Raw genomic sequence first — 13,106 nt, 5'->3', positions numbered from 1 at the left:
GATTTTCAAATAAAAATTGCATCACAATATATATTGTATCATCATGTGTACTTTTTCAATCTGTTGTTTTTATTTTAGTTCAAACAAATATACCTTCTAATGATATTGGTCACCTTCGTTTTATAACTAGCATTGTAAAAATCATAAGCTATTCTATTCCCTTGTTCTGGTAATCAGATGGGACAACGATAGTGTACTACCAAAGGCAATACGTGCTCGCTGAGGCACAGGAATGAAACACTACCCAAATTCTTAACTAAGGACTTGCTGGTAATGATTCTATGGAAAAACTTAATAAATTTATATCATCTCGACCCAGGTTTTGTAGCTAGATCATACTGAACTGCCTTATAAGATCACTTAACCATCAGTTTGTGTGAAATAAATACGCGCAAACTTCCATAAATCAAAAACATTGTTTAATAGCACTTATGAAAAAGTGCCGCGGGTGAACGATCGCTTAGAACAATCATTAATATGATGTTCATATTAACTAATGTTACCTGCCTTTCTTGGCCGTAACATTTTCATTGTGTTGCCCAAAATATATCACTACAAATTACGTTCTGGCCTATTGTTAACGCTTATGCTAAAGAGTGTGGTCCAATCTATAAGCCATTGGAGAGAATCTATAATATTATTGTGAGTGGTTCCGGTTACAAGTTATTGGGTTTTTCTGTCAAGAGATTCTTAGTAATATCCTGAAGTTAGGCTAAGTTGTCGATGTCATATATTTTGCAAAAATCATGTAAAGACATTGCTCTCTTCATTCTTTAAAATATTCTGCTCAGTAGGCAGACTATTTAACAGAAAGTGATCCCCTAATGTTATCCTCTTGATGTGATAAGCTAGCATAATAGCCTGAGCAATTAAATTTACCTACTTCTTTATTTAAGGTTGGGCTTTATTTAACTGCTCTATCATATAAAGGATACTGAAATAAAATACAAATATTTTCCCCTGCTGACCTCTCACTTGTACCACACAAAAATGGCCACATCATAACGTAGATGGATTGCTATACATTACGATCTAACATCTTAATCTCAGTCGATTAGCACTGCGTTTAATTAGTATATACCCGCGGGACAATGGCCGGGCATCTGTCTTCATACCGATCAAAACGAGCCTCGTTGAATTAGGTTACGATATTTCTTTTGTTATTATGTAACTACCGCTTACAAGTTATTTATTGAGGCTTTGCGCCCATAAATAAGCAGTATCCATTCTTATCAAGAGTACAATTATATTTCGTTTTTAAATTGATTTTGAACAAGAATATGGAACGAACAAAAAAATTGCGTCAGAGAAAAATGTGAGTTATGGGCTCCTGGTAGTATCTCTGTCATGGCGTCTTCTATCTTAAGACAAAATGACCAGGAAATAATGTAAAATTGAATGGAAAAACTAATCAATTTCGTATTCACTCACATGATTATATATCGCGAAACATTTTTATTTCAGTAGTAAAACTACACGAATATGGTAATAAAGCGCACTATAATGAACTTATGATTGGACATTAGCATCATAACGGCAAATACCTCTTACTTGTGCGAAGGTATCTATTATCATCTAAATGGGAAATATTTGCCTACACATAGTAGGCAGGAGTTGTGATAACCCAGTTGATAGTCTAACTGTCGATAAAGAATTCAAATCTGGTCAAGAACAATGAATTCCATATACTTCATTTAGGCTTATAATTGATCTCGTGGGTAGCGGAAGGAAAGTCGATAATCAATCAGCCTCATGTATTCAGCTCACACCAATCTGTAGTGCAACAAAACGTCTTATCAAGAACAGATATATTTATATATTAGGTATAATAAACCATAATAGTTTTACACGACAAAACATTTTACATGACAATGTATTCCATAGTAACCAAAACATCCGCGAAAACAATAATTATTATCATTCCATTAATTACGATGATAATACAGTAGATACTAGTTAAGTAAATACAAATATTTACAAAGATCGTCTGACCGCGTCTTAACCTTTTATTCAGCTATTATTAAATTATCTGTTTCCAATTTTATTGTAAACTAGATCACTTATAATAGAATTGAGATAATATTATGTTTAATAGATTGGCTGCCCGTTTCTTTCTAGCTACTTAATCATCATCTCAGCTAATTGCAGTCTACTGCTGGACATAGGTCTTTCGCAGTCAGGTAGGGTTCATCAGTCCACTTGGTGTGAGAGTGCCTTTCTTTACGATTGTCGATCTGTGGTGTCCGCTCTGGTTTCATCTAATGCTCTAAGCGCTTTTGGTCCTTCGACATCCAAATCTTCACATCGGACGGGTAAAATTAATGCTTTAATATAAACGAGAACAAATATCATACAAAGTGACGTATTCTTCTGTATTTTGATAATACATCTAACTTCCTACGTCATCTTTCTCATAAGCTTATATCTCTAAAAGGACTTGGACACAGGGACACGTACAGTTAATATATATTTTTAATTGACTGTATTTTTAAAGAATATCAATAATTCAAGTTTTAAGGAAATCGCCTATATTCCTATTTACCCCTCAATTAAATGTATATCTTGTGTTAGGAGTGACAATAGCCCTGGAGGCCGGATCAATCCTGTGATGTTTGTATCGCTACTCGGCCCGTAAATAACGCAATTGATACTTCATTGAATGCGAATAAATCATACGAGCAAACATAACCTACCTCTTTATAATATTAGAATGATATCATTATTTACCTATATATAATCAATTGCAGATCAAGAAGAACTGGCGATCACCGTATCTAAGATAATTAATTACTTGTATTGCAATTAATGCAATAATTAAGTATTCATATAATATAGTTGGATTATCTTTTATTCGTCAATTTATAGTTAATGATCACTTCAATATATTTTTTAATGTTTATAGGTAAGTTATATAATCATTATATATGTCTATTGATTTTAATGTAAACCAGAACACATGACAGTACTCGTATAAGTAACGTTTCACTGAAACTTTACGTATAAACGCTGCTCCGAAATTCGATATAATTTTCGTTGACACCGTAGCTATTTATAACGATCAGATATAGTAATACCATTTCAATGGACCTTAAAAATGTAAATGAGGAAAAATAAAATAATTGTTTGATTTCATTTAATTTAGAAGCAAAACAGTTATAAAGATATTGCAAGCATTAAAATAAGCGCAACAGATAATTATTTAGAAGTAACAAAACAAAACAAAAAAAGGGTTTCCGTTATTGACGATGACAAACACATAAACGGTAAGAAGCTAGTTAAAGCGGCGTTTAATACTTTTATAGACCAGCGGTGGTCTTAACATTGTTTTTAATGGATCATAATACGGCTAATTAAATAGAAACGACTAAGCACGAATAGTCAAGCACTTGCTTTATTTTGATGCGTTCGTGACAGTAAAACATTGTAATTAAAATGGTACTAATGTTATGTCATTATGTCGTTACATATGACGACATTTATAACGATTTAGGAAATAGTAAATTATGTACTGATATATATTTAATTTTAGTAGACATTGTAGCTGAGAACATTTGATTTGCAAATATAGCAATAGTTAAAATACTTTCTTTTTTTTATATAAAGAACGTTTGTCTTTTAACCTGAGCATGGAATGCTGTGAGATTAAAAAAAATAACACTGAAACTTTAAACTGTTTTCAATTTGAACTTTGAAAATAGAATAACATTGATTAATCTTCAATGACACGGCTTATTATCTTTATAATAATGATTTCCGTATCGTTTCATAAACACTGCGAAACAAAACATTTGATTAATGAATTATATCGGAAATTACCAATAAAGGTGACTAAAGATTATCATCTCGAATAATATAATGAAATGTATATAGTAATAATATTAAAGTATTAAAAGTAATTGATTCCATTTTTAATTTATTATTAAACGCAATTCTAATAAAACTGACAAATGAAATATTTTTTAAATTTTTACGCAATTGCACAGCCGAACAATAAACATCATTCACTATCTAGGGCACAAGAGTAACAAAATTTAAAGCAATTTAACTAAATTAATCAGAAAAATATAATGATTTATAAATTAGTCCGCGACGAAAACGATTTTGATGTAAAAAGGTTCAGCATACGCTTATTATTATTTTTTATTATATTTTTACAATGTTTATAAAAATATAAGAGAAATTTTGACGTTTGCTTACTTGTGCTTAACTGGCGTAGTAGAGGGCGTGGGCCTCTTTTCTTCCTTAATCGTACTGTTATTCATCTTCGACGTTAATCTCTTCAACACATCATCCATAGACCGCTTATGCGGAGGTGCGAGCGACAACGCGCTGTTGTGATTCAACAATGAATTGTTGTTGTTACACAGCCCCAAAACTTTCGCTTCAGCACCGGGGCTGCTGCATTCTGAGGAGCCACGTCTTCTAGTTTGAAGGTCGTTGACCTGGTGGAGACTTAGAAAGGACGATGGGACTAGAAGGTTATTTGTCATGTCTAATGATTGGTCGAATCGTTGCTTCTTGCTCGGCTGTTCGTCTTCGTACGTTTCCTCTTCACTTATTGAGGTTCTAGGTGAGGAGCTCGGTGAGAATTTGTAGAAATTCTGATGTTCGTTGTCGTCTGACTCGTGGTTGTCGGAGAAATCCAGGTTGGCAGGTCCAGCTTCCGATTTCTCTGTGTCAGCGGCTCCTTCTTGCAATTTCGAGGGTGGCGATTTTCTTTTAGATGACATGTTTCTGTAAATAGAAGAGTCTATTGAGGCACAATCCATCACACTATTATACTATCAAATATCGAGAAGCGTCAAACATTATTTAAATATTCAATTAACAAAATCTTGAGGAGATATTAAGTGAATTCGACACATTAGATTGGATGAGTTATAAATTAGTTTCGGTTGACGTTAATCAATTATCTTGAAGACGTAAATAAACATCTAAATATAAACCTTAAACTATAAACGAGTCAGTAGGTACCAGTAATTTTGTCAAGCTTGTTTAGAAACACAAATATATCAGATCGTATCGCAGGTTGGACGTCAGTGTGTTTGTCACCAACTCCCGACTAGTTGCGAACTCGCTTCGTTAAAGCACCTAATTGGGCATTGCTAATTGTACTAATTGCTTCTCCTTTGGACTTAAGGTGTCCGTTATATGGATACCACGGATGTGTATTAAAGAAAATACGAATAAATTTGATTTCATTTGAAACTTAGTGAAATTCGAAATAAAATATTTACAAAGTAATTTTTTTTTTTTTTTTTTTATAGAATAGGAAGGTGGACGAGCATATGGGCCACCTGATGGTAAGTGTAAGATGGCATTGTAAGAAATGTCAACCATCGCTTATAGCCAATGCGCCACCAACCTTGGGAACTAAGATTTTATGTCCCTTGTGCCTGTAATTACACTGGCTCACTCACCCTTCAAACCGGAACACAACAATATCAAGTATTGCTGTTTTGCGGTAGAATATCTGATGAGTGGGTGGTACCTACCCAGACGAGCTTGCACAAAGCCCTACCACCAGTAAACAAAACAGTAAACAAAACAATAAACGTGTAACTATTTTTTTCCAAGATTTAAAATAAAAAGTTTCATTGATACAGATAAGTATAAAAAGTTTCTTAAGATTTTCTTAATGTCAATTCTTAGTTAATATTAACTAACTACAGAATTATTTAGCGAACACAAGTCTTATCATGGTATGTGAATACACACATGCGTGGAATGTATGTTATGTACGGAATCCTATTACTCCAATCAATACATAAGGGATCCCAATCGTCTTATTGGATGTGCAAACAAATGTATTTCTTGTTGAGACACTGTCTGGCGTCCTTTGATGTCTGTTAGTTTACACACTGCCTTAATTAGCCTACGAATTTCAAGTTATTTCATTATCAGGCTCAGCGTTGCTTGCTTTAAGTTTTAAAGTCACGGGATCTACTTTGAAAATAACTTTTGCTGACAAAATCAAAATCAAATCGCGTATATGAACACGTTTCCTTATCATTATTAAATAGTATCCATCTTGTGTTTTATGTGCAATTGGGCAGAGGCCATTTCTTTTAAGGTAAAGATATAAGCAGGTCGACTGGTAATACATGTCATCACACCTTCAAGATGTTTTCTTTCACTGTTAAAAAGGACATACATTATAAAACAAGTTAGCACGTGAAAACTCTGTAATGCTTGATCAGACTTGAATCGACGATCTTTGGTTACTAAAACATCTTGACCCGAAAAATGAATGCAACTATAACATTAAAAAAAATGGTGTCACTTGCTTTTGTTATTTATCGTTAAAATAACGTAATATTTCTCTTCGTTGATAGAAATCGATGAGTTGGCTTCAAGAAGGGCAACCGCCTTTAATATAATAATGTTCCGTTAGCACAGTGACACTAGAAATTGTGTTATTGGCCGACAAAAGAGGGTAGCGACTACACAACGATGACAGACAGACCCTTAAGCTTTGGAGGTGGTGACGAGTTTAGTTATTTAAATTTCAACATAATACATATTTTCATTTAAGCATATCAACTCTATTACCACTTATTTTAAAGCAAAATGTAATTCACATATTAAACACAAGACACAACTGGTAGTTTACTCTAATAAATATGCATACCATTCAGAGAAATATTTCCTATTACAAACAGCGGTAATAGTTATTCCAAACACCTTCGATTCTGAATTTTCGTACTTTCATGATCTGTCTGATTCGATTAAGATTCCGCTGCCGTCGCTACGAAACTTCTTCAGTAGCATAATTCCCGAATATGACACATTTGACTTTATCTATAAAACAAATGTAACGACAACGACAATTATGCAAATTTTTAAATTCATTAAATTATCGTATCATTTCTTAACCTTCTAATATTCAATCATGAAACTTAGATTTTTTTTATATTTATTGAACTTGAAATTGTGATGTTGTCTAGGAATAAAAAAAAACATTTAGGCACATCAAACTGCTAAACTCAATCATAATAATACAGAAGCACACTAAAGGCATGGGCAAAAATATCTATGGAGATTTTTTATGTCAAGGAAAAAACCTTCGTAAAGTAATCTTTTAAGAATTACGAAAATAATAAATTTGATAATTGAAAAAGAAAAAATGATTTCAATTCAATAAACAATCTGCACTTGACAATAATAGACTGGAAATACGATGAAATAGATTTACTGCTACAATTGTATTCACTCCATCCCTCGATAGTGCTCTCAGAATACAATCATAAGCTTTTATAGAATTATGGCAAAATCGACTTTATATTTATTATAAATAAGACTTTCATGATTGCTAGACGATAAATGTTTGTAACTATTAATTTCCTTTCTATTAACAGGACAATAACAACATGCGGCGTGAACAATATGGCGATTTGGCGCTAAAATTGTTAAGCCAATTTCGTTACCAATTTCGATTTTACGACAATCATTTAGATTTAATTATTAAATATCTTAGCTATTTTCACCATAAGGAAGGTGTTTATTTAGTATGACACAAGTAATGCTATGAAAATAATCATCATGTTGGACCATAACAAGATCAAAATAGTGAATTCACAAGGTTTGTTGGATATATATCCCAGTGCTGGGCTGCTTCACTCCTCTTAATATGAAGGATTTAGAACTTACGCTACCTCGCTGTTCTGATATGGGTTGATGGATACACATGAGCCATATTTTTATACCAAACAAGAATTTTTTCTTCGCCGCCGATCACGAGATGAATTAGAAATCCAAATCAAGCACATATTTATTCTACAAAAGTTTGAACTCGCTTCAGTTAAGTGTCACGTGTTTTTTACCACGACAGCATCTCAGCTGCTTTGGACAATAGCTAACGTTTAAATATTTATCATAATGACAAATTTACAAGGGTTGATTGATGGACGGTGAGAGGAATATTTCCGATTAATTATACCGTAACAAGATATATTTATGACAATTTTATGAAATGCTTCAAAAATACAAGGGTTGAGTTCAATAGGGCACAGCTGATTTCAATTTGAGAGGGGAGCGTCGGGCGGGAAACAATGCTGTTAGTAAATTGACGGTAAATTGTTTTGTTAAACGAACCGCTAACCCTTTACGAAGTGTGAACTGTATCATTTTAAAATAAGCTTGCAATTTTTTAACTCTCGTATCTATTTATTTATTTATTTATTTATGGTCCACAAAACAGATTATAACTTTTAATATATAAGTAAACATTATAAGCAAGCTAAGTTATAACCCAACAACTATGTGAACACAGATTGTAGACGAAATATTTCACTTATAAAAATCAAATAACATCAGCACTTAAGAATACATTGTACACTTTACAAAAAACGTTTACAATAAATGAAAAGAAAAAATTATACAGAAAAATATGAACAAGTTATGACAATGAAAAATAAAATGAAATTATGAAATGTTGAAATGAACACTAAAGGAACTAAATAATGAATAAGAAAATAGATTTAATCACTATTATTAGTTGTTAATTGAAAATATTGAAACCAATTGTTTTCTAAATAGATTTAGGTTATTGTTGAAAATGTCAATACCATCATTCGCGTCTTTTTCGAGAAAAATTTTGTTATCAGATCAATACTTATTAAATTAATTGTATTCTTCTATTAAGTAAATAGTTAATAATAAAAAAGACATTAGAAAGATTTAATAAACTGAATACTATTCCCTTCTTTGTTCTTTATTTTTCTAGAAAAATTAAGTTAAGTTAAACGAATTGCCTCTTTTGTTCTATGCTTCACTGCTCTATAAATACTCTTCATACAAATCATATGATGACATTTGTCAATAATAATAGGAAAAATGTCATCAACGTCGGCACCTTCTAAGTCGATCGGAGTGGGAAACTAATTTATATATTAACATGTGCATCCGTTTAGGAATTACCCCGAGATGGACGGATGGACCAAGTCAGCACCCAACCTATTAGTTCAAGGAAATTGCCGCCGCCCTGTCTTAAATAAGTCTTAAAGTGCACCAAGTTTCCTATTGGTTATCTTAGATATCGATGATTGAGCGCCAATTTTGTTATGACCAAGTAACAAAAATATACTTCAAAGCAATTTAATTTAAACTAATACACATTTCTCACAATATTATACTTGTTTATTCAACTAAAGGCAAATATATGGTGATAAATTCGCCATCATATCCCTTTTTCATTTAAAAAGAATGCTTAGAAATTAACGTTTGCAAGCGAAAATCGAATTAAATGAAAGCAGTCGTTTCATTTTACAATAAGAAAAAAAGTTATTAGAAATATTGTGAAGCGTTCTTAATCCAATGACGAATGCGAATTTTTCCGTCTTCCTTAGAAAAATGCCGGAGTATTTTTCCTCTTGGACCAGTAACTGGATTATTCTTTTCTATAATAAGTTTATTCACAATAACGGAATAAATTTTCCAAGCGTTCTGTGTAAATAGAATTTCAATGTGCCATTTTCATCGTTTCATTCAAATCGTTAAGACGGGTAATTTAGATTTGTTTGTATGAAATCTTACGTTACGGTTATTTTATACAGATTTCGGCAAACGCTCAATAGAATTTTATTAGCCTGGCCTAAGTATTGAACCCGAGGTCCTCCTCGGGTTCTTCGGCCACTTACGAAATGATTTTTGTCATAATGATATTACTCGCACTGATAAGGTTTTCTATTTATTTTGTTTTCATTTTTATTCTTACGAGTAATTTTAAGACATGACTATGTTTACTAGAAAAGGGAAAATTACTACAGGTAATTTACCTGCCAGATGGAGAAAAATCAATTTATGCTTATTCGCCTCCTTAAAAATAGGTTTGTAATAAAACATATTTTTTGCAAATAAATACATATTATGTATATATAAGCATATCTAGCGTTTCATGAATATCTTTGTAGCCAAGATTTTCCTGTGACTGACAATAGGGGAAATTATCCATTGGGCACGCGACAACGCCACCTAAGTGGGCTAGCACCGACGTATGGAGACGGATTTCTTTTTAAGGAAAATTATTCCTTAGAACTGCGTATTTTGTACTTATGAGTCACAATTCATAATAAAAAAGTAGTAAGTACATTTACATTTCTAATGTAAAAAATTGAATAATTTAAAATAAAAGAAGCTATTATGTATCCATTCTAAAACGAATAAACTAAGAATGAAATTATAACGACATTATTTATGAGTAAAAGTATCGAACGAACAGAAAGCATTTCCATAATAACAAGCCACCCTCACCGTTAGGGTAATAAGAGACATTATGATTACGTCGCAAACAATACCGGTAATGTCCCTCGAACAATGCCCAATCACCGAAAAGATTAGTCGAACATCATTGTGCTCGCTCTCCGTCAATATAAGAAAATAGAACGTTGATTTTCTAGAAAATATTATTTGAATATAAAGCTTATGATTTCAGAAGTAAAGTATATAGTAGAATTCGTATTAACGAAAACATATTGTATCTTAACTATCCTATCAGGTAGAAAATTTTGGACAATGATCTCCGATTTTGTTTTAATTATTCTTAATATTGTTGCCCAAGTCGGCAGATTAAGATTTTAATTTTTTTTTTAATTAAGAAGGGATTTTACCACGTATTGAAGTGATATATTAAATATCTGATTAGATGATAACGCAAATGTATTAATTTTTTTTTCTTATTTTTAACAAATAATAAAAAAGACAGTACATTTAGAACCGAAATATTGTAAGTAATATAAGACACGTAAAAGAAATAAGACTTTATAAGCGTGTATTTACACGAAATGTTGAAACATTTACACTAATGGACGTTCTTATCTTTGAAACTTGTAAACTATCCACTATATCCTCCAGTCCGCAGTTTACGTCATCTCTAAATGCTTTTTCACGTCTTTCATTCCTTTCATTTTGGTTGTTTCACGTAAGTCTGCTTATATTTCGTCTTCGGTCTTGTTCAACGACCCTTAGACAGCAGTGACCTAAGGACGCAACACAATGCACTCATCAGCCCTCTCGTTTAGGATAATTGTCGAGTCTTCCCAGCCTTCTGAGTATTTTGCTGATGGTAATAATTCTCTCTGTATATGACTCTGTTAAACAAAATTTCTCTTGATATTTTCTATTGGTGCAATTTATTTTTGTGTTTATCAGGGGTTATTTTTAGTTTGTTTTGTTATATCTATATAATACACTTAGATATAGTTTTAATAAATATCAACGTACACTGTTACTTTCTAATTTATAAATTAAAAATAATCAGAAGTTGCAGTCTATTGCGGAACAAACGCAAATTTATTTTCAATGCTATAATATTAATTTATTTTAAAGAAGCAAATTACTCTAATTATATTACTAAATTAAAAACTTTACACAGAGTCAACGAAGTCTACAGCCACGGACATAATTTTAAACGTTCATTAAGAAAAAAATAATATATTAAATATCAAAAGAGCTTAAAATATGAAGTTTTTCTATTCAGTTACGATGGGACATTTTTGAATAAATATTATTGTGAAACAAATGCAATCCACTTAGAAAGTGCACAAAACACTTCTGAATGAAACAGTGGAAATAAAAATGGCGGGTTTATAGTTGAGCATGAAAATACAAGTAAGTACCCGCGTTCGAGTCAAGATGCCACTACATTTCCGCACAGTTGCCCGCAAAGGAAAGCTTTCGATAGAGAAATTTTGTTCTGAGCAGTACTTGAAGATTTTACTCGATCCAGCACGAGGAAACAGTATTTTCCAAAATGATAAAGCCACGGCACGAAGGAGTTCTTGACGTAAACGACAACCATAAAGGGAATACGACTAAAAGTATTTTAGTCAATGTATCATTAAACATGTCTCATTGTTTATAATACTCTGTACAGTTCCCCTTCCATAGCCGTCGTCTCATAAAACAAACAAGTGCACATCCTTTGACAGAGCAACACAAACAATTGTCCAAATCATAAACAATGGTGTACATCGCAAATATTATCTGTGCCCCGCTCAAAGTATCCCTACGTATAATGAACCATTCATACTGCCAAACAAACTCCAACCAACCATATGCAATAATTCTATACGTTCGAGATAAATCCTCTATGGCAGTAACTCCCTATCAAGTTACAAAGGAAATTAAACCAAAACAGAACAACATTAAAATCCAAAATTAAATGAATGTCTTCATAGATGTAAATCCTTGAGCGACTGACAAAGAACAGAAGCGATTTCACGACATCAAAGTGGAACACGACATATTACGCTTCAAAATAAACACCGAAATAAATACATCGAAATGTTTGCCCCGAAATAATCGGCAATGGGGTGATCATATTCTAAATTATCCGGTAACCGAGGGTAGTTTCCCAAACCCTTTTGATAGTGAGGATTAATTTGCTGTTTGTGCATACGGTTGTCTCTGCGTCGGGATTTGCAATTAATAAATACTAATATTTTAACCAGGATTTGTTTCTATACGTATTGTAAATTAGCGTTCATATGTTGATGACACAAACACGTTCGAAACGTACAATAAACAGCGCATAAAACTTTTCTAACGAAGCGAAATTGTTCTCGGGGATGTTGAAATTCGAGTTTAAAAATGGAAGCCTATAATTTGCACATAAAACACATCCTAATGGCATCGTACGTGATCACTTATTCGGTGGACTCACAAAGCGGAGGCATCTTCATCTGAAAGCAGACTTTGATTTAAATACATTATTCTTGTAATAACAGAACCGGACGGAGGGATCCATTGAAGTTGTAGAATACATTATTTTAATTCGTACCACCTCTTTGTGACCCCATCAGGGAATTAATGGATTCAAAGCCTTCTCTTCCGTTCGACAAAGAATAATTTGCTAAGTAAATGAACGGGCAGACAATCCTGTTACGATCCTGAGTTTTGTTTCGATGGAAGATTAAAGAGTAGCGAATCAGTGAAAGGTGCCCTTTTCAATCAAAGCCTTTGTAAGCGTTATCTCTGTTAATTTTGGGAGGTCAATGAATGAATTACACAATACCATCTCATTTAACTTATTATTCATGTCTGTTTTGATTTATTCGATCGCAACTTTGGGATCAAGGTCGTTTTTTGCAGATCTTATTTGAGTAGAC

At 32.6% G+C, this 13,106-nt stretch overlaps 1 protein-coding gene across 3 annotated transcripts in view; it reads right to left on the bottom strand.

Annotated features, from left to right (window-relative positions):
• Positions 1–13,106, bottom strand: part of LOC126776810 (transcription factor Sox-6) — a 488,433-nt gene that overhangs the window by 276,776 nt on the left and 198,551 nt on the right. For all 3 annotated transcript variants that reach the window (XR_007669982.1, XM_050499607.1, XM_050499606.1), the window contains one exon: positions 4,198–4,734. Coding sequence is in view for 2 of the 3 variants with exons in the window: in XM_050499607.1 (XP_050355564.1) it covers positions 4,198–4,730 (533 nt within the window). In the remaining variant the exon portion in view is untranslated. The remainder of the gene's footprint in view (positions 1–4,197; positions 4,735–13,106) is intronic.

This window comes from Nymphalis io, chromosome 21, assembly GCF_905147045.1.
Source record: "Nymphalis io chromosome 21, ilAglIoxx1.1, whole genome shotgun sequence".
Classification (NCBI taxonomy): Eukaryota; Metazoa; Arthropoda; class Insecta; order Lepidoptera; family Nymphalidae; genus Nymphalis; species Nymphalis io.
The sequence above is the reverse complement of the archived record's forward strand: the minus strand, read 5'-3'. Positions and strand labels throughout refer to the sequence as shown.